Raw genomic sequence first — 20,892 nt, 5'->3', positions numbered from 1 at the left:
CAGGACTGAAAGGGTCAACGTGAATTTCCCAGGCTTGGGAAGCGCTTTAAGCGAACGTCCATCCTCTCCGAGCCCCGCCCTCTCCAAGCCCCGCCCTCTTCTTCCCACGCGCATGCGCCGCACAGGGGCGCCGTCTACGACGCGGCGGCGGCGGAGCGCTTGGCGGCCAGAGTGAAAAGAGCGAGTCGCGGGGAGCGGCGGCGGCGGCGGCGGCGGCTGCAGGGCCGAGGGGACGCGCGGGCGGTGGCGTCGCCATGTCGCACGGTCACAGCCACGGCGGGGGCGGCTGCCGCTGCGCCGCAGAACGGGAGGAGCCGCCCGAGCAGCGCGGCCTGGCCTACGGCCTGTACCTACGCATCGACCTGGAGCGGCTGCAGTGCCTCAACGAGAGCCGCGAGGGCAGCGGCCGCGGCGTCTTCAAGCCGTGGGAGGAGCGGACGGACCGTTCCAAGGTGGGCTTTCGGGGCCCTGGGCGGGCGGCCGAGGCGAGGCAGGGATCTGCGCGGGGCCTCAGGCCACCCGGCTGCTCTGTCAGCCTAGTTCCTGAAGTTAAAAATAACCGCAGCCCGATTGCCAGGCGCTTTCCCGTGCCCGTCTCCTTCCAGCCCTTTGAGAGGCGAACAGGGTTGAATCTCCCCATCTTGCAGGTCGGGGAACTGAGGCCCAGAGACGGGAGGGGGCGCTTTGCTTTCACACCGCCAGCGTGCAGTTCCAGGGATTAGGAAGGGGTTGGTGAGGGAGCATGTCCACGAGGGCGTGTTCCCTGCCGTTTGACCACTGGCCCCGATGGCTGCCTGATCAACTTAACCACCTGATGAAGACCAAAGACCAGTCTTTGGGAGATGAAGCACGTGATCCTATCTAGAGCATTTACCATTGTGGGGTTGCAGAGCCATTTGAAAGCTGTGGACCGCAGAGGTACAGATCTCTGCACACAATTTCAGGAAACTAGTCGGCCCTGGAATTTAGTATGTGCTGGAGAACAGAGGGAGGTTGACTATTTGCATTGCACACCAGTTGTAAAACAGGGTGGAAAATGCCTGAAATTGTGGGCGCTCAGCAAATATTTGTTGCTTTCTCCTCCCTCTTCCCCATCCAGTTTGTTGAAAGTGATGCAGATGAAGAGCTTCTGTTTAATATTCCGTAAGTATCTCCTTGGTGCTTGCCTCAGGCTAAATAGGCTGAACCCAGTTGCCTTATCAGGATTCATTCAGTGGTTATATCGAGAGCACACATCTGTTTCTAGAAATGGGCTAAGTTACTGAGGTGGGTGTGTGAGTAGGAAAGGATCAAAACTTTTCCTGGTGCAAAAAAAGACACATTTGTTAAAACATAACAGAGGTCAAGGTAAAGGCAGAATGCCAGAGGCAGACAGGATCTTAGAAATTATTTAGTACAAGTCTGACACGTGAGTAAACTGAAGCCCAGAAAGGGGAAGGGTCTTGCCCCCAGGGTCACACAGCTCAGCAGAGACTCTAACCCAGGTTGACAACCCTCTTTTTTTGCATTCTGGCAGATTTACAGGCAATGTCAAGCTAAAAGGCATCATTATAATGGGAGAAGATGATGACTCACACCCCTCTGAGATGAGACTGTAAGTGGCAAGGGTCTTGGCCCCGAGAAGCTTCTGTCCTTTTTTCTCTGGTCACTGATAGCACTTTATTCCAGATTGGCAAAATTTTTTCTTTTTACTGGGTTAAATATCCCCTTCTCCTCTTAAAAAAAAAGTTGTATATTTGTTCTGCATCAGAATACACTAATCTCTTCCTGAATTAACGACATTTTTAGATTAGCTATCTTTTGGACCAGCAGCTTGTCTCTCTTCAAAGTACTTGTTGCGGCACCATTCATTCAGAGAGCATCCTCTAAATCCCAACTGTTGATGACTTTGCAATTTTCTTAATAACCCAGCTGCAGATCTCAAATTATCTTTAAGGACTCTACTCTTGGGGTTAGCTTCAACGTTTTCCCTTCCGTTTTAGACAATTACAATCTTTCTGTGTGTTTTGTTGAGATGGAATAACTCGAGCTGAGTTTGCATGGCCTTTAGTTAGCAAAGTTCAATATATCTCTTGTAGCAGCTTCCCACATGGCATAGTGGTAAAGAATCTGCCTGCCAGTGCAGCAGACGCATTGGTTTAATCCCTGGGTTGGGAGGATCCCCCTAGAGTAGCAAATGGCAACCCACTCCAGTATTCTTGACTGGAAAATTCCATGGATAGAGGAGCCTGGTGGGATACAGTCCATGGTGTCACAAAGAGTCGGACAGGACTGAGCAAATGAGGTATACACACACGTATACCTCGTTATAACACTAAATTGGTTGATACCAGAGCTACTACTCCCTTTCTGACAAGCTGCCTTATTTCACTGCAGCCTTTCTAGAAGAAGGGGGACACCACTTGTGCCGGAGAAACAGAAATCAGAAGAACTTTACTTAAGAAGTTCTTCTGAAAAATCAATCAATTTAAGTGAAAGATTTAAGAAATGGAACTTATTTCTGAATGTTAGAAACATGAATTGGAAAGCAAACCCAAATATTTAATGATTTTAAGGAAATGAAATAGGTTTGAGTTGTTGCTTTTTGAGACTCTCTTACTTGGGAGATGGATTGGCTGGATAAGACTTGACATCCTTGCTGCATTCTGGGTAAGAATGGGCTCTGGAATAAACTGGCGTTCAGATTCTGGCTGCACCGCCTGCTAGCTGCATGACTTTGGGCAGTATACTTTTTTCTATATCTCGATTTTTTCATTGTAAAATGGTAATAATAGTCGGAACCTCTTAAGATTGTGGAGAGAAATGAGCTGTAACATATGAAGAGCTTAGAAGAAATCTGGAAGGTAGTATGTGCCCAGTTTTGTTTCTGGTGTGTGTGGGTATTTTGGGGGCTCCATTGCACAGCTTGTGGGATCTTAGTTCCCAGATCAGGGATTGAACCCAGGCCTTCGGCAGTGAAAGTGCAGAATCCTAACCACTGGACCACCAGGGAATTCCCTAGTATGTCCCCAGTTTTGCACCCCAGGTGCAAATACTTACATAGCCCTCCATTTTTAAGCACTTTGTACTTTATTAAATCTAAGATATCATTGATTATAAAATGCAGCATTATTTTGTGAACCAATGATAAAGAAATACATAGCATCTGTTATTGACATGTCATTGACACATCTAGAAAAGTTAAATTCAGACTTAAATCAGTGAAATTTGAACACAGACTAGTTGTTAGATGATATTAGAGAATTATTGCTAATTGTTAAACTGTTAATTATAAAATAGTAATCACTGCAGATGGTGATGGCAGCCATGAAATTAAAAGACGCTTACTCCTTGGAAGGAAAGTTATGACCAACTTAGATAGCATATTCAAAAGCAGAGACATTACTTTGCCAAGAAAAGGTCCATCTAGTCAAAGCTATGGTTTTTCCAGTGGTCATGTATGGATGTGAGAGTTGGACTGTGAAGAAAGTTGAGCCCCAAAGAATTGTTGCTTTTGAACTGTGGTGTTGGAGAAGATTCTTGTGAGTCCCTTGGACTGCAAGGAGATCCAACCAGTCCATTCTAAAGGAGATCAGTCCTGGGTATTCTTTGGAAGGAATGATACTAAAGCTGAAACTCCAGTACTTTGGCCACCTCATGCAGAGTTGACTCATTGGAAAAGACTCTGATGCTGGGAGGGATTGGGGGTAGGAGGAGGAGGGGACTGCAGAGGATGAGATGGCTGGATGGCATCACTGACTCGATGGACATGAGTTTGAGTGAACTCCAGGACTTGTTGATGGATAGGGAGGCCTGGCATGCTGCAATTCATGGGGTCGCAAAGAGTCGGACACGATTGAGCAACTGAACTGAACTGATCATAGGTTTTTTAAGAAGTCCTTACTCTATAAAGATACATACAAAAATATTTATGAGTGAAATGATATGTTTGGGATTGCTTTAAAATGTCAAGGATAGGGATTTTCTTGGTGGTCCAGTGGTTAAGAATCGGTACTTCCACTGCATGGGCCATAGGTTTGATCCCTGGTCAGGGAACTAAGATTCCCACATGCCACTTAGTGAAGCCAAAATAAATAAGTTGGAAAAAACAACAAGAACAAAAAAGCCCTACCAAAAAACAATCATTTGACAGTTTACCCCTCCCCCCAAAAAAGAATCAAGCACACACAAAATGGGGGTGATAGGCAAAAGTGGCGTAATGTTGGTTATTAAAACTTAGTAATAAGTATATGGAGGTTCATTATATTTCTCTTTATTTTTGTATGTGTTTGAAATTTTAAGTAGTAGAAATTTTTAAAAATTTTTAACAAGTGTGTCTCTTAAAATTGGTTCAGTTTAACATCCATATCAGCTGTATGGGATATGCACTGTCACTAATCCCATTTTACAGATGAGGAACTAAGAGAGAGGTTAAATCACTTGCCCAAAATTACAGAGCTGGTCAGTGACTCAGGCTTTAAACTTAGGAAGTCTGGCTTCAGAGCACTGCCTCCCATAATGCTGCTCATAAATGCTTACTGTTGGTAGTAGTACTATGCTGTGCATCATTCTTAGAAACACTTTGAAGCAAATATTTGCTTTCTTATATTACATGAGTTTTGCTCTAGCTGATATCTAGACCCATCCCATGTGGATGTGTTAATAAAACACTCTAGAGATTGAGGTGTATGGCTCAGTCTTTTAGACTTTGTGAGTTATAGAGGAGACTGGTCTTTCAAAGACCAGTCTTTGAAAAAAAATTTTTTTTCCTCATTAGCAGTTTTACTTGACTTTCCAAAGCCCATTGTGAGTTGATGGCCTTTTATACCCTTTTCAGAATGGAAATCCCCTGGTTGTATTTTTTTAAGACTGAACTGAACTGAACTGAAGGTGACTCGGTATATAGGCTAATTTTGGACAGAGAGAAAAGATTGAATGTTGGGTTACCTGATCTTATCTCTTAACTGTTTTTAGTATGTTTCTGCCAAAGTATTTTTTTCGCCACGAGTAAGCTGTTTTGTTTAACGTCCTCAGCTTGGTCCAGATGTGCTGAGTTGCTTATTTTCTCCGTGCGTTTGCTGCCTGTGACCAGTTTGAGCTGTCTCTTTGTGTTCTGCTTCTCATGTGATCTTAACCCACTCAAAGATGTTATTGGCTTGTGTTGCGGTTCTCAGCTCTTTTCTTGCTGGGTTAAAGATATTTATGTATAAATGCCAGTAAAATGTCATTTCTAAAATTTTATCTCCTTTTGATAGAACTGAGGGGAGTCAGTAGGAAGTTTTGAGAACCTGAAAAATGTGATAATGCACATTTCTCAATTTTTCTCCCCTTTCCTTTCTCAGGTACAAGAACATTCCACAGATGTCCTTTGATGATACAGACAGGGAGCCAGATCAGACCTTTAGTCTGAACCGGGATCTTACAGGGGAATTAGAGTATGCCACAAAGTAAGCACTGGGCCTCTTTTCCACTCTCTGGCTTCTCCTGAGAATAGCAGGCACTCCCTTGTTTGCAGAGAGCATCTGTGCATTAGCGCTTACTGGGCTTGCAGTTTGGTTTGGCTGGTCTTCTGCTATCTTAGCATCAGAAACAAGTTAAAACAGTGGAGAGTCCTGATCCTAGGCTTGGTCAAATTTTGGCAGAGTTTCAGTGCAAGCCACAGACTTGTTAACCTGGAATCAACTGACAGATCTGAATGAGCTCCTAGCGTGGTCTTAGGAAAAATGTTTTCAGAATTGCTCTTTGCATAGTGGGATTACAGCAGCTAAGTTACATGTGACCACATATCTCTTCACTGATTTCTCTCTTTTTTGAGCTTGCTTTCAAATCCCTGTGTAGCTGCACAGTGGGGGCAGTATTGATTATTTTCATCCCTATTGCCTTGGACAAGATCTGGCCAATTTTAGTAAATGTTCACGGTATTAATTGCTTGTCCAGAGGAGAAGAATGAGACGTAAGACCCCAAGATTATTCTCTGACATTTGCCTGGGTTCTACCACAAGATGGAGCTGGAATTGACATTTTTAACATGGTGGTGAGCAGGCTCTCTGACCTCTAATTGTTGTCTTCTCTCTCTACTCCTTCATCCTCTAGAATTTCTCGTTTTTCAAATGTCTATCATCTCTCAATTCATATTTCAAAAAACTTCGGAGCCGATACCACGAAGGTCTTTTATATTGGCCTGAGAGGAGAATGGACTGAGGTAAGATGGGGCTGGAAGTGTTCTTGCCCTTCCATGATGTGCACATGTGTGTTTGTAGCTATAGGCTGTGTTAGTAGGAGCTTAAAGGAAAGGAAAAAGAGCGAGCAAGTGAGACATTGATTACTTTGAGTCTCTGTAATATTTCATGGTTTCATCACTGTAAACTATCTCATTTGACAGGCTATAGGAATTTTAAGGGGGTTGAAATAATACAGTTGATGTCAATTTGGTTTTTCACCTTAAAATTCTTTCCTTGATTTAACATTGTTAATAACTTTTCTTGTTCCAGGCACCAGAGATAGGGTGGTAAACAAGATAGACAAGTTTTTCTTCTCATGGTGCCTCCATTATAGTGAAGAAATGAATCTTCTAAGTTACAGGGTGACTCATTGATTTGATTTATCCAGGCTTCTCATGGGCTTCCCAGGTGGCTCAGTGGTAAAGAATCACCTGCCAATGTAGGAGCTTCAGGAGACGTGAGTTCGATCCTTGAGTCAGGAAGATCCCCTGGAGGAGGAAATGGCAACCCACTCCAGTATTCTGCCTGGGAAATCCCATGGACGGAGGAGCCTGGTGGGATGATGCAGTCCATAGGGTCTCAAAGAGTCAGATGCAACTGAGCACACAGTGCAGGCTTCTCAGGATAAAAAGCATCCGAATGGGGATGAAATTAGAGGATGATGTCTAGAAATGAACCTGAATAAGGACTACTCCAGTGTGTGGTCTGGGAAGTGGCCAGCTGACCCAGCCTCTTAATTTTCTTGCAGCTTCGCCGACATGAGGTGACCATCTGCAATTATGAAGCATCAGCCAACCCAGCTGACCACAAGGTCCATCAGGTTACCCCACAGACACACTTTATTTCCTAAGGGCTGGCCAAGACTCCCACAGAGGTGTTGTGTTGGTGAAGAAGTATGACATCCTGTTGGGAAGGACAAAGAGAGATGGGGCTCCAAAGAGAGTTGGCTGCCACAGCCTCTACCAAGCTTTGTCTTTGGGGCTTGCTGCAGAAACCTGGCCTATGGAAGACACCACACCCCCAGGAAGGGTTGTATGGGTGCCAAGGAACAATCATGGTTCTCTAGGGCCCTAAAGAAATTGGGTCTTGGGCCGGTCAGTACCTGGCAGCCGTGGATAATGCCTGCCTTCCCAGTTTATGTGGCCATGGGATCCCAAGTGTCTTGTTGCTTTGTGGCAGGATTATTGTGTGACTTGTTTTTAAAATGGAAACTATTCCTGGGCTGCAGTAAACTTTCTGAAGCCTCAGCATTGTGTTTGTATTAACCATCAGGAGGGTCTCCAGCTAGAAATACTTGTCCCTGCTTGCTCCTTCTCCCTGTCATCTTTCAACATTCTTGTCAAGTTGCCCAGCTTGGAGTTGTCTGTCATGCACCAGTGTCCCGTGTTATAGCTTGAAGAGCAGAAATCTCCTGATGTTGCTTAATAGCTTGGGAGGGTCTTTTTTTCCTGTTGCCCAGGTAAGCAGTCTGAGGAGAGCATTGTTTCTGTGTGGGTATCCTGGTCAGGGTAAGATTGGGACTTTGATATGCTTCTCTTTGGGACATCCTTAATGTTTATCAGCTTTTAACTAGTGTTGTAAGCCCAATGGCAGAATTTGGAGATCTCAGTTCTTCTGTTCATGGCTTTTTATTCACTGTGACTAATAAGCTTCCTAATAAATCCTTGCCAGACTTAATGTTTATATATTCTTTTGTGTTCTTAGTAGTAATTATGAAACCTTTGTTGAGAACTGTATGAAATTTTCAAATCTCTTGTTATTTTGGACTGGGTAGATCATAAGTGCCACAATTGTATCAACACTAGATTAGTGTCTCCAGGAAAGGTCAGGCCACATTCTGTATAGTAGGGTAAAAACACTCCTACACCCACTAACCCACATTTTGTAAAGAAGCTGAGGTTAAAATCCTTACATTTCATTTCTCATGTAAGGAAGTAACTTGTGGGGTGGTTTACAAAAATAAGGGAGAACAGATTCTCGAGTTCATCAGAAGAAATGATGGTGAGGAAATTAAGTGAGCAGCAGATACAGTCTGAGGTGGACCCAAGACTGGACTTAAGTTTTGAAAGTCAGTTGTACGTCAAGGCTGTGTATTGTCACCCTGCTTATTTAACATATGCAGAGTACATCGTGGGAAACTCTGGGCTGAAAGAAACACAAGCTGGAATCAAGATTGCCGAGAGAAATATCAATAATCTCAGATATGCAGATGACACCACCCTTATGGCAGAAAGTGAAGAGGAACTAAAAAGCCTCTTGATGAAAGTGAAAGAGGAGAGTGAAAACGTTGGCTTAAAGCTCAACATTCAGAAAACAGATCATGGCCTCTGGTCCCATCACTTCATGGGAAATAGATGGGGAAACAGTGGAAACAGTGTCAGACTTTATTTTTTGGGCTCCAAAATCACTGCAGATGGTGACTGCAGCCATGAAATTAAAAGACGCTTACTCCTTGGAAGGAAAGTTATGACCAACCTAGATAGCATATTCAAAAGCAGAGACATTACTTTGCCGACTAAGGTCCGTCTAGTCAAGGCTGTGGTTTTTCCAGTAGTCATGTATGGATGTGAGAGTTGGACTGTGAAGAAAGCTGAGAGCCAAAGAATTGGTGCTTTCGAACTGTGGTGTTGGAGAAGACTCTTGAGAGTCCCTTGGACTGCAAGGAGATCTAACCAGTCCATTCTAAAGGAGATCAGCCCTGGGTGTTCTTTGGAAGGAATGATACTAAAGCTGAAACTCCAGTACTTTGGCCACCTCATGACAAGAGTTGACTCATTGGAAAAGACTCTGATGCTGGGAGGGATTGGGGGCAGGAGGAGAAGGGGACTGCAGAGGATGAAATGGCTGGATGGCATTACTGACTCGATGGACGTGAGTTTGAGTGAACTCTGGGAGTTGGTGATGGACAGGGAGGCCTGGTGTGCTGCAATTCATGGGGTCGCAAAGAGTCGGACACGACTAAGCAACTGAACTGATCTGAACACCAGTTGGGCTTAAGTATCTTAAAAGAGATTTGAAATAGTATTTTCTCCCTTGCAGAAAATAGAAACACTTGATAATGGGAATTAGTGTTGAATTTGATCCTTTTGAGAGAATTCCTCTGAATCGGCCCACACAGTTGTTAGCCTGTTTCTCCAGCCTGTCCTGGGGAAAGTCTGCCACCACCAAGCCTGTCAAGCCTCAGAATTTCTAAATATGCAGTCTGAAATCAACCAGAATGCAAACATCATTCCTGATGCACTAAGGATAGTACTCACTCTACCACAGGCTCTCTCTGTCACTTGGGTCATTTGGAGATAAAAAAGAATGACTATGTTTAATTTGGAGTAGGGGGAAAATAAAGTTAGAAATGTTAGAGCAGACTAGCCCTTCATTAATCCCACTGATTAAAGCGCTAGTCATAGGTAGCCTCTGGGGCAAGGCCTCTGAATTTGAGCTTGCCTTTGAAGAGTTTGCTCTAATTGCCACACTGTCTCAAGTGATTGGAGTGCAGGAGGAATTGTTTATTTTTCCACAAGCAGACCCAACCAGGAGTCTGGGAGAAGGGGCAGGTGTGTTGTCTTCACCCACTCATTCCCCTTCCAGTCCTGGGTCCTTGGTCTGCTGTGGACTTCTGGACCAAAAGTTTTCCTGTTCAGGGCCTCCTCTGACCTGCTAAGCGCTCAAAGCCCCTCTTAACTTGGGGAAAAAGTGCTTTGCTGAGCTTCCAGATACTGTTTTCTTTTAGTTCAAAGAAAAATCAGCATAGGTTACACTGGGCAAGTGAGCCCTGAGCTGCTGAGGGCTGACTCATTTCCTGTGTGCGGATGTCCACAGGCTCTGTCAGGGATGTGGTCCTTCAACTCAGCTTGCCTCCCCTTCCAGCCTTTACTGGGCCCCGAGTCCCGCTCCATTTTACCAGTGCAACAAGGAACAGAGTGACCTCAGTGGTGGCTAACTGAAACCCTTTCTGTTAACAACTGGAGCCTCCGACGGTAGTATTTTGTGCACTGTCTGCATGTCATAGCTTGCCGAGGGTAGAGCTAAGGTAACACTTCGGATTCCTGACCAGTTGCCCGGACACTTGCTGATGCCAGTGTGCTTTCTTTTCCCAGGGTCCTTTTTAGAGTCATTAAGTCCTCACACTGTGATTTTACACTGTATAAACCATTTCCACACGACCTCATTTGAGCCTTAACAGCAAAGCTGTGAAGCAAGCAGGGTGGTTATTACCGCCGTTTTATAGCTCAGGAAGCAGGTGCAGAGGCAGCATTAGAGTAACCCTGAGATTGCTGTTTACCTCCCTCCCCTGAGCCTGTTTCCTTATCTTTAAAAGTAAGCCTGGAAGACCAGACAGTCTCAAAGGGTCTTGTCAGCTGGAGTGTGTGACTCCATGATGCTGGAATAGGACCAGTGGTGGGTACCCCAAGACCATAAGGGATGGGAAGCTGGGAAACGACGCTTGAGAATGGCTCTAGCCTCAGGAAGAATGCCTCTCCTTCAGGAGACCGACGCATGGGTGGTGGTAGCAAGTGGGAATCACGGGTGCGTCGTCTAGACCCTGAGGAAACTCCGTGGCCTAATCACGGGGAGTCGTCCCACCGTACCCAACATGGCAGCCCTCATCCGAAGCAACCCTGACGCCCACTTCCGGGATCCGTAGCGCTGGCCAGGCTACTTCCGGCAGCGCGATGGCTAGGTTCCCGGGACTCGAACGGAAGTTCCGGCGGGGGCGGCCGAGCGGGGAAGAGTGTGTGTGCCTGTGCCGGAGAAAGAGGAGAAAATCGCCCGAGAGGTCTTGAAACCCCCCAGGGAGTGGAGGTACCTGGTCCGGGGCCAGCAGGCGGGGGAAGGGCACTGGGGTGGCCTCGGCTTCGCCACGAGGGTCCTGGCGAGAGAGGAGGGGCAACCGCAGTTGTGAGGGATGGGGGTGGGGAGTGAGGTGCGAAGAGGCGCCGGCCGGGCTTGGGGAGTTTCGGGGTAGAGACGGGGAAGAAGGTGGGGTCCGGGTACGCTGAGAGGGGCTTCACGCTCGGAAGTTGGAGAATCCCACTGTGGGGCGGGGTAGGGGGTGCTCTCCAGGGTCAAAAGTGGAACGCCCCTGTGTGGGCAGAAGCGGGTCCGGGATCAGGATACAAAATGTCACTGTGAGGCGGGCGACCCTCCGTCAGAACAGAAGTCCCCATTGTGGGGAGTGGGAGACCCTGAATCAGGGTGCAGGTTTTTCCTGTGGGGAGGAAGACCCCAGGTCGCGGAGGCTGGGGAGAGGGGGAAGGCACCACTCTGAGAGGAACGACCTAGGGTGAGAGGTGGAAGTTGCTCAGTGGGGGAAGGAAGGGAATCCCAGCTTGGGGCAAAAGATGAATTCCTGTGTGGGAAGAGGGACCCCGGGGTCAGAGTTGAGGAGAGATCCTCCTGTGAAGAGGGGCACTCGGAGGTCCGAGGGGGAAGGTGGCAGCCCTTTGGTAGGGTGGGAGGGGTGGACACAGGCAGGAAGGGTAGGCACTTAGGCTCCGGTAGCAGAAGCTTCCGGGGAGTTTGGAGGATGCTAAGGATGGGGAGGAGCCCGCCAGCTTGACATTCTTTTGTGTGTTTGGGAATCCCGGAGCGTGGTCGAGCTGGGTGGGGGGAACCTGTTTGGGAGTGGTGGGCAGCAGCAGGTAGCCTCTTTCAGGAGGGGCGTGGAGAGCGTCATTTAGCGGGTGGGCGGTGGATCAGAGTTCGTGTGCCTCCTGGGGCACGGGCAGTCCCAGGGGCTCTCAGAATGGTTGAGGAGGACTGGATGGGAGGGGAGTTGGACTAAATAGTGTGTGGGGTTGAGGGTAGAGGCCGGAAGCCTCTTTGCCTGGCATTTTTCTCCCCTTGATCTCCCTGTAGGGCGGGGAGACGGGGATCCGGGGCTCTAGAGAGGGGAGGTGGCTGTACAGTAGGGAGAGCAGGCAGTCACCTGCTGAGGGCGGTGGGGTGGGGAGGAGGCTGCAGGGAGCCCCTGGCTCCCCTCCCACCAGCGCTCCTGAGCCCAGCCTCTGCCCACCTCCAGCCCAAGCTCAGGCTGTGTGGGGGGCCAGACCTAGGGCTGCCAGAGTGGCTGCCTCTGCTGTTCTGCCCTGGAACCAAGGCACACTTCCTCCCTGCTCGGCCCCAGGACTTTTTTGCCCGCCTTTCCTTTGTGTCCAGGAGCTAGAATCTAGGGTGCTTGAGGGGCCCGGGTTTGTTTCTGCTCCTCAGTCAGGATGCTCTCCGCTGCCTGGCCTTGCCCTTGACCACTGCCGGCATTTGCACAGGCCCCAGCCGTGGAGCCCTGCAGTGTATGTGTGGTAACACCATGTCTGTGCCCCTGCTCACCGACGCTGCCACTGTGTCTGGAGCTGAGCGGGAAACAGCTGCGGTAAGGGTCCTCTCCTACCCCACGCAGCCCCTGGGACCACAGGACCACCCCCCTGGGGAACTGGCTGGAGTGGGTGTGGGGAGAATGGAGGTGGCAGTGATGAGAGGGGAGCAGCGCTGCAGCCGGGAGGCAGAGGGCTGCTCCCTCAGCGTCCCCCCTCCCAGCTCCTCAAGGGTGAGGGAGGGGTGACCAGAAGTTGGAGGGCAGAGTGAGAGCAATGGCAGGATGATGACTGCCCTCTTGCCCATCTCCGACTCTCTTCCAGGTGATTTTTTTACATGGACTTGGAGACACAGGGTGAGTGAGCTGGGGAGGGGGTGTTTCTGGGGAGGCCTGCGCCCTCCTCCTTCCCTCCCCACATTGGTGCCTTTTCTCCCTTCCCTCCTACAGGCACAGCTGGGCTGACGCCCTCTCCACCATCCGGCTCCCTCACGTCAAGTACATCTGTCCCCATGCGTGAGTGTCACCGCAGCATGGGAGGGGCTAAGGAAGGGGAGTGGTCCTGTGGTCCCAGGCCTCTTCTCTGCTGCCAGCTGCATGCTGGGGCCAGGGGCTCAGAGCGGTCTGAAAGGCCCTTTTCAGCCTTCATTCCTGTGGAACCCTCCAGGAACAGGGTCCAGCCCCAGCCCCCAACCCAGGGCCTCCTTGACCCGAGACTCCTAAGACCGGGACCCCTCTGTCCCCCTTCCCCAAGTACTTACCCACTGAGCTGGAACCCTGTCACACCGAGTGCTGGGCTTTGCTTCTCCATGGCTACTGCCGATGCCCCAACCACAGCCTCCAGCCCCACGTGGCAGGTTGCCTGGCAACACCTTAAACACAGGCCCTGCCCGCTGGGAGGGTTCCCCAGGGGCTGCCCTGCCCCGTCCTGGGCTGTCTGCTGTGGCTGCCTCATCCCTCCTGTACGTGACGGTCCTCCTTGCTGCCCCTCCGCAGGCCTCGGATCCCTGTGACACTCAACATGAAGATGGTGATGCCCTCCTGGTGAGCTTGGGGAGGGGAACAGGAGCCAAGGGAGCTGCCCTGGGGCCAGTCCAGGTCTCCCAGTGGCTGCCAACTCCTCTACTCCAGGTTTGACCTGATGGGGCTGAGTCCAGATGCACCAGAAGACGAGGCTGGCATCAAGAAAGCAGCAGAGAACAGTAAGGCCCCAGCCCCTCCTCGGCATCTTCCCTCTCCCCCTCGGCCCCCCAGGAAAGTGCTGGGCAGAACCTCTTGTCTGGCTCCCTTCCTGGAGTCCCTCCAGCAGCTTTCCCCCCACCTGGTTATGCCCCCTCCCCCCAGTCAAGGCCTTGATTGAGCATGAGATGAAGAACGGGATCCCTGCCAATCGGATCGTCCTGGGAGGCTTTTCACAGGTGAGCGGAGAGAGGGAGGGGGCGGGTAATGGGTGTTGAGCTGTGCCCTTCGTGACCCCCTCTTTCCCGTCTTTCTCCAGGGTGGAGCTCTGTCCCTCTACACAGCCCTCACCTGCCCCCACCCTCTGGCTGGCATTGTGGCATTGAGCTGTTGGCTGCCTCTGCATCGGGCCTTCCCCCAGGTGAGCGTCTCCACGACCCTCCTCCTGCCCTCTGTCTCCTCAGTGCTGGGGGGGATCGTGCCCAAGTCTCTTAAGTCCTGTCTGGCCCACAGGCAGCCAATGGCAGTGCCAAGGACCTGACCATCCTTCAGTGCCACGGGGAGCTGGACCCCATGGTTCCTGTACGGTTTGGGGCCCTGACAGCCGAGAAGCTGCGGTCCGTTGTCACACCTGCCAGGGTCCAGTTCAAGACGTACCCAGGGGTCATGCACAGCTCGTGTCCCCAGGTCAGTGGGCAGGGGCTCCTTCCTCCCCCCGCCCGTCCCCCTCTAGCCAGGCGCGTCTCACAGTCCCCCTCACCCCCAGGAGATGGCAGCTGTGAAGGAGTTTCTCGAGAAGCTGCTGCCTCCTGTTTAACCAGAGCGGCTGTCCCCCAGCACGGTCCCCCCACTCATGGTGGGGGGACTTGGCACGCGTGGCACCATCTTGGATCTGAGCCGGTCGATCCCCTTTCTCACCCTCCTGGACCCCATCCCCTCTTCTCACAGGCCTCTGGGGCAGACAGGCCAAAGCCTGGCCAGGCCCTCCTTCCTGGCTTCAGCCCCCTGGCTGTCTGCTGCAGCGGGTGGGCTGCTTTCTTATCCCATTTCCCTGGAGGTGGGGGCCACCCCCCTGGCAGCAGTATTGGAGGGGCTGTAGGCAGCGGGAGAAAGGGGCCCAGCCGCTGACCCACTCACTCAGGACCTCACTCACTAGCCCCGCTTTGGGCCCCCTCCGGTGACCTCAGGGTTTGGCCCATGGGGCCCTCCCAGGCCCCACCTCCTCCCGCCTCCCCCCAACTGATTCTGCCCAGATAATCGTGTGTCTCCTGCCTCCACTCCAGCTGCTTCTCAATCATGAATGTGTCCATGGCCCGACCCCTGGCCATTGTGGGCTCCCTGCCCTTGCGCAGGAGTATGGGTGATGGGGCCAAGTCTTTCGAGGGGGCCTCCCCTCAGCCATTCCGATGTGGGGGCTGGGCCCTGCCTCCCCATTACCCTCTGCCCCCCGGGGGCCTGGAGCCTGCCGGGCTGGACTGGGGCTCAAGGTCTGCCCCAGCCACTTCACCCCACGTCGTCCCCATGCTAGGTCTGGGGAGCTGGGAGGAGTCTTGTGTCTCGTCTTCTGTCTCCATGTAGTTTCGGGTGTTTTTCTGGTCGTGTCCTGGATTCCGATAAAATTAAAGAAACTGCTTCAACTCTTAGGCCTGGGCGATTCTATCCAAGGGGTAGAGTGTGACCACGTGCAAGTATGTGCTCCAGTGTAAGAAAACTGTTTATTTTAAATACTTTAGGACTCTCCTTCATAGCAGTATAAATTAGTGCCTGGGAAGAGGGGCTTCTGTGTGTCTTAAGGCCCTGCTGACACCACTCAGCCTTGGTGGTCCACATGGGTCCTGGCCCCTGTGGCACACAGACCCGATACCTGGTCATTGGAGACCTGGGCCTTGTGCCCGGCGGGCTCAGTGGGCCCAGCTGGGGTCCGAGGTAGTGGAGCCTCTGGGGCCCCTGGGTTCCTGCCAGAGGCTGGAGAGCAGGCAGTTGCTTTTCTCCCTTTTCTGGTTCGTGGGAGGCCAGGGTCTCAGGCCTGCGTGCCAAAGCCTGAAGGATTCTGCTTCTGCCAGCGCCATAGATCTTCACCTGGAACGGGACAAGGTCCGTGCTCAGGGGCCACACTGAGTGCAGGGCCCACAGCGTCTTGGGCAGCCCAGGATGGGCCAGCCTGGACCCCAGTAGCCCTTTCCTGGCTCCCGAGTCTCTCCCGGCAGTCAGGTAAGCACCCAGGGTCAGGGGTTAGGGCGAGCACTCACACATCCTGTCCAGCCCTAGGGCTGCTGACCAGCCCAGCTCCTTGAGGGCCAGGCTGGGGTTGGCATAACAGGCAGCCACGTCGCCTTCACGCCGGGCCACCACCTTGTATGGGATCTGCAGGAGAGGGGGCGGTTGTAGCCTAGCTGAACCAGCCCTGGCATCACCCACCAAGTTGCTGACCAGCCCTCCAGAAATGGAGGTGTGAAGCAGGGTCTCGCTCTTAGGCGTCAAGGCCTCAGGCAGGCTCGAGTAGACAGTGGGACTCAGGTGCCCATCAGGTATGTCAGTGTGAGGGGCTGGGGGTGGGGCAGGGTGGGCTGCCAGCCTACCTTCTTCCCGGAGGCCTTCTCCATGGCCTGGACCATCTGTAGCACCGAATAGCCTGTGCCCGTGCCCAGGTTGTAGATCTGCCCAGGAAAGGAGGGCAGAGATTGCGGTGGGGGTGCACTGACTTCCCTCTGGGCCCCATTGGTCCCGGCCTCTGTCTCCGTCTCCCCCACTTCTCCCTTCTCCCCCTACCCGGCAGCCACACTGCTCCTTCAGCTTCCTCAAGGCTGCAATGTGGCCCTTGGCCAGATCCACGACGTGGATGTAATCCCGGACGCCTGCAGAGGAGGAAGTGGTTGCAGGAGGGGTCCGTTACAGTCTCTGTCCCACCTCAGCCTCCCTGGTGGCTCCTCCGGCTCCTGGGCTCACCTGTGCCATCCTCTGTGTCATAGTCATTGCCAAAGACATTCAGTACCTCCCGTCGCCCAATCGCCACCTGGGTTGGAGGTCAGGTTAGCTCTTCCCAGGCCCTCACCCGTGGAGCCCACCCCCTTCCTTTCCCTTCTTCCTTACCTGGGAGACGTAGGGCATGAGGTTATTGGGGATGCCCTGCGGATCCTCGCCGATGCAACCTGAGGCATGGGCGCCTATGGGGTTGAAATACCGCAGCAGCACTGCGTTCCAGGCCTGTGGGATGCATGTCAGACAGAGGGGATTGGGGTGCAAGCTGTATGGCCCACCTGAATCCAGAGCCGCCTCCCCCACCCCACCTTGCTCATTCTCTGTCCTTAGAAAGGAGCAGGGGATCCAGCCCTCCCCGAAAGGTCTGAAGTCACCACCACTTCCTGAGCCCCAGCTTTGGCCTCGGGGAGGGTGGCTCAGGACCCCATCCTGGGGCTCGGGGCAGGCTGTGAGGGGCCCAAGAGTGGGGCCCAGGCTGAGGCAGAAGGGGCCCTTACCTTGTCCGCCTGGCACAGGTCCCGGATCATTTCCTCGATGAAGAACTTGGACTTGCCATAGGGGTTGGTACAGCCACCTGTGGGGTGGGCCTCGTCCAGGGGCAGGTATTGGGGGTTCCCGTACACGGTGGCCGAGCTGCTGAACACCAGGTTCTTCACCCCATGGGCCCTCATCATCTGCCCGCAGAGGAGAGGCATCAGTGGCCCCTGCCAGCCCCCCAGGTGGAGGAGGCCGAGGTGTGAGCTCCCGTTTACAGAAGGGGAGACTGTGGCTGAGAGCTGAAGACGTGTCCAGTGTGTGAGCCAGCTTGGGCTCTGCCACCGTGTTTGGTACTGCCTGCCTGGCCCGGGGCCCTCCCAGGGTCTGTCCCTGGCCCAGGTCTCACCTCCAGAAGCTGGATGGTTCCTGTCAGGTTGACTCTGTAATAATCCAGGGGCTTCTGCACTGACTCACCCACAGCCTTGAGCCCCGCAAAGTGGATGACCGCCATGAAGCTGTGCTGGAGGGTGGCAAAGCTGGGATCAGATGTGGCTTACAGGCCCAGCCCTTGGAAGTGCCCACTGCTTGCCTTCCTGCCAAGCGCCCACCTTCTTAAAGAGACGTTGTAGAGCTGCCTGGTCCAAGATGTCCATCTCCTCAAACTCCACAGAGCGGCCTGTCAGCTCCTGAACCCGCCGTAGGCTCTCAGGCATGGAGCCCCCTCCTGGTTGGGCACACAGAGGCCATCAAAATCAGAGGCGATGGGGAGCTGGGTTCCCAAGGGACTGGCCAGGCATACACCCCTTGGAGGTGGATGTAGAACCCAGGGTTTCCCTTCCATCCCCCCGGAGCCCCAGGCCCCTTCCCTCTGTCTGGCTCACCACGAATGGCGTTATGGAAGTTGTCAATGACCATGGGCGAATAGCCCGCCTCCAGCAGCTCCAGGACGGTGTGGCTGCCAATGTAGCCAGCCCCACCTGTTACCAGCACCTTCTCTGCCATTATGCCTGGCTCAGGACAGAGACTCAGAAGTGGCCGAGGCTGTCTGCTCAGAGCCTCTTTCAACCTGGAAACGTGTCCGAAGCAGTGGTGTGTCCTAGTTAATAGGGTGGGTCTGGAGTCAGCCCTGGTCCAAGGCTGAAGAGCATCACTTTCTGGCCTTAGGCCCTGGAGAACAGTTCTCTCTTGGCCCTAGTTTCCGCCTCTATAACATGGAGTTTATAACGGTATGAGTATGTGGTCATGGAAGGGTCAGATGTGGTGATTCTAAAGGCCCATCACACGGTATAGGTGGAGATGGATGCACAGGCACCATAACTTCTAGCCCTAATTGACTGGGGGTTGGGAAGATGGAACCTGAGTCTCCACACTGCTTCCCTGAGGCATCTGGGGACTGGACATTTCTGGACAGAAGGAAACGCGGCAGCAGCACTGGATTCGCAAGAGGCCAGGAAGAGGTGTCTGCTCAGACCCAGGCCTCCCCAGTCCCTCCACCATCACTGGTACAAACTGGCTCCTCGGTTCAGTGACTAACACCTCCTGGGGTAAGCAGCCCTCCCTGCCCCCTGCACCCTTTTTGCACCCACAGAGGTCAACTGGGAGAGGCAGGAAATACAGCAGATGGCCTCAGGGTGGGTCCTCTGCCCGGCAGGCTGAGCCCAGCCCTGGGGCTGCAGCACTGTAGTCCTGGAGTGGGCCCCACCCCCAGGTCGGTCAGGCTGGTTCAGCCAGTGCGGATGCCACTCCTGGCCTGGCGGTAAGAATCCCGCCTAATTGTAGGCGGCACTCAACACGGTGGTGTAGACGTGGCTTTGGCCCCCGATTTCACTGCCAGGTGTGCACCGCCGCCCTGAACAAACTCCGCGGGCAGAGACGGTGGTGGGGTTGGCGGGGGAGGAAGTCCAGACACAGAGGCCTTTCATTGGGGCAGCCTGGCCCGCAGCCGCCTTCCTCCAAGCAGCCTTAATCCTGTTCTGGGTTCATACAGTTGCTAACCCACTAGACTGAACGCCCGCTGCGTGCCAGGCTCTGTATTGGGCACTTTTGCATTATCTCCCTGAATTCCTCCAACGTCCTAATGAGGCAGGTGTTATTACTGCCAGTTTACAGAAAAGGATACTAAGGTCAGAGAGGTTAAGTAATTTGCGTAAGTCACATAGCCAGTGACGGCGGGTTTAGAATCTGGATCTAGTCCCGCTCCTCCCTGAGCAGTTCGCCCCCCGCCCCCACCGGTTCCCGTCGGACTTTGCCCTAGGCGTTGAAGCCGCCCCCGCCCCCGCCCCACCGAGCACCGAGCAGTGTGCAGGCCCCCCGAAAATGGTGGAGGGGCCCCCAGAGAAGCAGGAAGGCCGATGAGGTTGCCCTCCCTCCGACACGCGGGGTGATCTATGGTCAGCTCTCGCCTCAGTCTTCCCCATCAGTAAAATGGAAGGAGGGGGGCGCAGGGCCTTGAGCGCTCGCGTGCCCTAGAGTCTCAGGCTGGGGATTCCGGCAGTGGCTGGATGGGGGCAGAACTAGGAGGCCCCCAGCCGGGAATGAATGAATCCTAGCCGCTCCAGCCAAGGCAGCGAGAGTTAGGAGCCGCGGGGGCGAGCCCGCCTAGGCGGAACTCTGCCCAGAACGCAGCCCGGACCCCCGAGACTCCCCCTCGCTCCCAGCGGACCACCCGGCCCCTCGCAAACCCGCTCGGCCCCACCCCCCATCAGCCTCCCAAACCTGCTCCGCACCACGCGCCCCGCGCAGTCTCGAACGGCGCCGGCTCCCGTGCTCCGTGACCGGTCCCTTTAAGAGCCGACGCTCCGCCCTGGACCCGCCCCCCGTCACGCCCCCAAGAGACGTGTCGGTTGGGAGCCGGCAGTACGGGGAGCCGAGTGGACCAAGAGCGCCGCGGCTCCAGGACGCTTGCGCGGCACCATCTGCAGAGGACGGTACGGACCGGTGCCGGGGCGGTGGACCGAGGAACACGCGGTCGGCACCCGGGGCCCGCGAGACTTGGCGTGCTCCCCCGTCCCGATCCCTGGAAGCAGGCGCTGCGCCCCGGGAGATGCGGCTTGTCGGCGGCGCCCGGCAGCCATCCTGCAGCAGGAGCCACAGCCGAGCGCGGCGCGGGAGACAGCGGCTCCGCTCTCAACCCCAGGTTTCCCACCTTTTGTCAGTAAGCCTGGCGTGAAGTAGATGGCTTCCTGGAACGGAGAGGCTGGAGGGGCGGCGCCGATGGAAGGGAGTGGGTCGGGGTCTCTCACAGGCTGCCGTTCTGGAAAATCTAGTTTAAAAAACCCGCCAAAGGCCTGGAGGGAGCCCTGAGACTAAAATACGAATTACAGCGCTGACTGCGCTCAGCCTTCACGCACACAGTGGCCCCCAACCTCGTGGAACGGTTTGCACCTTGCCTACCATAGTAGGCTAGAAAATAGTGTTCTGCTTCTCTTTAAAATAAAGGGAGGGCTAAGGAATGATGTGTATAAAGGTGTGACATACTGAATGAGGAGCTTCCCTGGTGGCTCAGATGGTAATCTGCCTGCAATTCAGGAGACCCCAGTTCCATCCCTGGGTCGGGAAGATTCTCCTGGAAAAGGATATGGCAGCCCACTCCAGTATTCTTTCATGGACAGAGGAACCTGGTGGGCTGCAGTCCGTGGGGCTGCAAAGCTGGACACGACTGAGCCACTAACATACACACGTACTGAATGAGGAAACCGGAGCAGAGGAAGAAATGCACATGGGTGTCCCACAGCCTGGAGTGCCCTGGGC

The 20,892-nt window shown here is 53.2% G+C and overlaps 3 protein-coding genes across 3 annotated transcripts; 2 read left to right on the top strand and 1 right to left on the bottom strand.

Annotated features, from left to right (window-relative positions):
• Positions 1 to 201: 201 nt before the first annotated feature.
• On the top strand, positions 202 to 7,876 carry PITHD1 (PITH domain containing 1). The gene is made up of 6 exons (XM_052662031.1): positions 202 to 452; positions 1,100 to 1,143; positions 1,517 to 1,594; positions 5,322 to 5,426; positions 6,073 to 6,181; positions 6,949 to 7,876. Exons 1-6 carry the CDS (start codon positions 255 to 257, stop codon positions 7,048 to 7,050), a joined length of 636 nt encoding a protein of 211 aa, XP_052517991.1. The 5' UTR covers positions 202 to 254; the 3' UTR covers positions 7,051 to 7,876.
• Positions 7,877 to 10,884: 3,008 nt separating this feature from the next.
• On the top strand, positions 10,885 to 15,322 carry LYPLA2 (lysophospholipase 2). The gene is made up of 10 exons (XM_052660818.1): positions 10,885 to 11,000; positions 12,464 to 12,567; positions 12,833 to 12,864; positions 12,958 to 13,023; positions 13,504 to 13,551; positions 13,639 to 13,709; positions 13,852 to 13,925; positions 14,006 to 14,107; positions 14,200 to 14,373; positions 14,453 to 15,322. The coding sequence occupies exons 2-10, from the start codon at positions 12,490 to 12,492 to the stop codon at positions 14,501 to 14,503; spliced, it is 696 nt and encodes a 231-aa protein (XP_052516778.1). The 5' UTR covers positions 10,885 to 11,000; positions 12,464 to 12,489; the 3' UTR covers positions 14,504 to 15,322.
• Positions 15,323 to 15,456: 134 nt separating this feature from the next.
• GALE (UDP-galactose-4-epimerase) lies at positions 15,457 to 18,205 on the bottom strand. The gene is made up of 10 exons (XM_052635451.1): positions 18,024 to 18,205; positions 17,751 to 17,866; positions 17,549 to 17,662; positions 17,163 to 17,339; positions 16,777 to 16,890; positions 16,633 to 16,699; positions 16,456 to 16,541; positions 16,266 to 16,343; positions 15,936 to 16,050; positions 15,457 to 15,765 (listed from the first exon to the last, which is right to left on the bottom strand). Exons 1-10 carry the CDS (start codon positions 18,142 to 18,144, stop codon positions 15,707 to 15,709), a joined length of 1,047 nt encoding a protein of 348 aa, XP_052491411.1. The 5' UTR covers positions 18,145 to 18,205; the 3' UTR covers positions 15,457 to 15,706.
• Between the last annotated feature and the right edge of the window lie 2,687 nt (positions 18,206 to 20,892).

This window comes from Budorcas taxicolor, chromosome 2 (genome assembly GCF_023091745.1).
Source record: "Budorcas taxicolor isolate Tak-1 chromosome 2, Takin1.1, whole genome shotgun sequence".
NCBI classification, from domain to species: Eukaryota; Metazoa; Chordata; class Mammalia; order Artiodactyla; family Bovidae; genus Budorcas; species Budorcas taxicolor.
This window is presented reverse-complemented; position numbering and strand designations above follow the sequence as displayed.

Coding starts and splice junctions, on each gene's coding strand:
- LYPLA2 (XM_052660818.1), top strand. CDS start 12,490: ATGTGTGGTAACACCATGTCTGTGCCCCTGCTCACCGACGCTGCCACT. Junction 12,568..12,832: donor CTGAGCGGGAAACAGCTGCG/GTAAGGGTCCTC, acceptor ACTCTCTTCCAG/GTGATTTTTTTACATGGACT. Junction 13,710..13,851: donor CAAGAAAGCAGCAGAGAACA/GTAAGGCCCCAG, acceptor CCCTCCCCCCAG/TCAAGGCCTTGATTGAGCAT.
- GALE (XM_052635451.1), bottom strand. CDS start 18,144: ATGGCAGAGAAGGTGCTGGTAACAGGTGGGGCTGGCTACATTGGCAGC. Junction 17,663..17,750: donor TACAACGTCTCTTTAAGAAG/GTGGGCGCTTGG, acceptor GCCACCCTCCAG/CACAGCTTCATGGCGGTCAT. Junction 16,542..16,632: donor TGACACAGAGGATGGCACAG/GTGAGCCCAGGA, acceptor CCTCCTCTGCAG/GCGTCCGGGATTACATCCAC.
- PITHD1 (XM_052662031.1), top strand. CDS start 255: ATGTCGCACGGTCACAGCCACGGCGGGGGCGGCTGCCGCTGCGCCGCA. Junction 1,144..1,516: donor GAGCTTCTGTTTAATATTCC/GTAAGTATCTCC, acceptor GCATTCTGGCAG/ATTTACAGGCAATGTCAAGC. Junction 6,182..6,948: donor TGAGAGGAGAATGGACTGAG/GTAAGATGGGGC, acceptor ATTTTCTTGCAG/CTTCGCCGACATGAGGTGAC.